Source organism: Antrostomus carolinensis, unplaced genomic scaffold (genome assembly GCF_000700745.2).
Source record: "Antrostomus carolinensis isolate BGI_N321 unplaced genomic scaffold, ASM70074v2 scaffold15973, whole genome shotgun sequence".
NCBI lineage: Eukaryota > Metazoa > Chordata > Aves > Caprimulgiformes > Caprimulgidae > Antrostomus > Antrostomus carolinensis.
The window spans coordinates 6464-9418 of NW_010307377.1; the positions used below are offsets into that span (position 1 = coordinate 6464).

At 38.8% G+C, this 2955-nt stretch overlaps 1 protein-coding gene across 1 annotated transcript in view; it reads left to right on the forward strand.

Annotated features, from left to right (window-relative positions):
• Positions 1-2387: 2387 nt before the first annotated feature.
• LOC104522981 (puromycin-sensitive aminopeptidase) overlaps positions 2388-2955 on the forward strand; it is a gene marked incomplete at its 3' end in the record, with an annotated part of 21284 nt that continues 20716 nt past the window's right edge. The window contains exon 1 of the mRNA XM_010165412.2: positions 2388-2469. Coding sequence (XP_010163714.2) covers positions 2412-2469 — 58 coding nt within the window. The remainder of the gene's footprint in view (positions 2470-2955) is intronic.

Here is a 2955-nt window from a genome sequence, read left to right on the forward strand (position 1 = left end):
AGAAGAGGTTGTTTTTTAAAGATCAAGCCTATTGTTAAACCCAGTATTGTCTGCAATTTGGACAGCTCTTTATGCATCTTGAATTCTTCATCCAGAGAGATTTGGATTTGTAGATTGAATAAAGGTCGCTACTAGACATTTATAAAAAGCTTTTCTCATTCTTATTTTTCTGTGTTTTAGAAGACCTCAAAAAACCCCAAACCCTAATATTGTGATGAAAACTCTTGGGCTTTGATCTCAGGCTTTGGGAAATGTTGTAATCCTTTAGTTTCATGTACACTAAATTGAAAAGAAAAATAGGTTTCGGATTGTAAATCTTTTACTAGAAGCATCAGCTCTAACCTGTGTCACTTCAGCTGTTACATTTGCTTGTTTCAGGCTTTGCAAGCATGTTGTTTTTAGAATCTGGTTAAGTTTAGTAGGTAACATTGTTTTTGGTTTTATTACCATAAAGAGGCAACATGGTGAAAACAACACAGCTCTTCAGCGCTGCTCTGTGCAACACCCTACTGCAGGGTGACTTACAAGGAGGGTTTGGAAAGATTCACTAGTAGTTAGGCTTGTCAAAAAGTATAAAACCTTATGTAATATTTATTAGACCAAAAAAGTCTGTTAATAAGAATAAGCCATAAACATTCTCTTCAGAAAATTAGTGATTGAGGTTAGAAACATGTGAGTTAGGTTTGTCTTGTGCTGAACATCCACTGCGAGGGTTGGCTTTCCTCGGAGTACCTGGTCTTAGCCCTCTGGCTCACAGATTATTGGAGCAGATGGACCATTCTTATGATGTGGGTACACCTATTAAGTTATGAATTTAAATTTTTTAAGCCTCTCTTATCACTGACTAGACTTGAATTTGTTTTTGCAGTACATGACGACTAAGGAACCATTTCTTCAGTGAGCTTAGGTAGAACAGCTTCAGACTGAATATCTGCTTCCCTTTCCTCCTCTCCTGTAGATCCCAGTTCCTTTGTGGCACAGTGATAAGTGTCTTGTTTCAACTGTGACACTTCACAGCTTGTTCTTTTGGCTTTCCCTGTAATAAATGCATTTCCTTGTAATAAATGCATTTACACCCAGGTGCTTGGGTGCTGAGCAGGCGTGCACGTGCAGAGCACTTCGCTGATGGTGCTACAGGGGTGAAGGAGCTCTTGATTCCTGGGAACCAGTTTCTGTCACAGCCAACTGTGTCCAGTTTTCTGCTGTGTGTTCAAACATGGATGGTGTTAATACAGCATTTTAATGTTATAAGAGTGAAAAATCAAGATAGGAATGCAAGTCTTTATGCTTTAAGGAACCTACTCTCTGGGGTGGGAAACAGTTCCTTCGTGCATATGTCACACTCTAGTTGGCTCTTATAGAAATTCCTGCTCCTTTATGTAAAGAACTGGCATTGTCTGCTGCTAGAAACTGTACCCTGGACTAGCAGGATTACCAGCTCAATCCAGTCTGATGATTCTAGTGGTTTCAGCCATAAGTTTCTAAATAATTCCTAGTTTAATTCCCAAATATTTTTCCCCCTTTTGTAATTAATTGATATTTAATTTGAATTCCTCTGTATTCGAGCTCTCGCATCCAAATAGAAAGCTGGCACAGTGAGACAGTTTATTACTACACTGGGAGCTGGCCACTTGTTAAATAAAGCAAAGTGTGTGTAGCCAAGAGCTGGCAGAGGGAAAGCTTTCAGGAAAATGTAAAGGCAAATTTCTTGGCAGATGTTTTTAACCTAAGAAGTTCTTACAGTTTAGAACACATTCCCGTGGGTTGTTATTTCTCATCATCTCCAGAAGATGTAACTTTGTGTTCAAAGGTTTTTACTATGATCTCCTGTAGGTTGTCTCTAAAAGGGTTTCTATCTATTTTTATTGGTCTTGGATTCCCAGGCACGTACAAGGACCCTATTGTCCAGCTTTCATACCAATTTTTAACAGGCAGTTCATTCCCTTAAATAATTTACCGTCTTGATAAGTAGGCCTGGATGGCTTGGACATTCAAGTAAGCATGTTCCTGAACAAATAAGAGCAGTCAGTGGAATATCTTTATTGTTTTTTATTATTATTATTTATTGGTCTTGGATTCCCAGGCACGTACAAGGACCCTATTGTCCAGCTTTCATACCAATTTTTAACAGGCAGTTCATTCCCTTAAATAATTTACCGTCTTGATAAGTAGGCCTGGATGGCTTGGACATTCAAGTAAGCATGTTCCTGAACAAATAAGAGCAGTCAGTGGAATATCTTTATTGTTTTTTATTATTATTATTCAAACACTTGATGAGGGAGGGGTTTTTAGATTAAAGGGAGGTGGGAATGCCCTAGCTAAGGGAGCTGAAGGGAATAAGGAACACCCATTTCTTCCTGATGCTCATAAAATTTCTTTTCCAGGTGAAAAATGCAACCAACCAAATTGTGATGAACTGTGCTGACATTGACATTATTACAGCTTCCTACGCACCAGAAGGAGGTGAAGGTAGGATTGCTTTTTTGCCGGAATTATTACATGTTAATCTGTTTAATTTCTGATGTGAGGTGCTGTTGCCAACAACTTTGCAAAATTACATAATAGTTTGATAAACTAACCTACCCCTAGAAGCACAAAATTAATTATCTGACCTTTATTCTCTTCTCATCACTACCATTTGCTTGATGTTTAAAAAAGTTACCTCAAGCTTCCACGAAATCTGCATTCTACTCCACCATACCTGGGTGCTGCAGACAAAAGGCTGGTTCACTCTTTTTTTTTTACATTATTTACCTTTATACCAGATAACTCTGGAAGAATGTGATCTGTACTGATGGACTTTGCAATATTGACAAGATCTGCGACAAGGACTTAGATAAGGAATGCATCAATAATGGCCTGCAGGGGGAAATAAGGCAGTGCAGGGGGAAATAAGGCAGTGCAGGGGGAAATAAGGCAGTGCAGGGGGAAATAAGGCAGTGCAGGGGGGAAAAA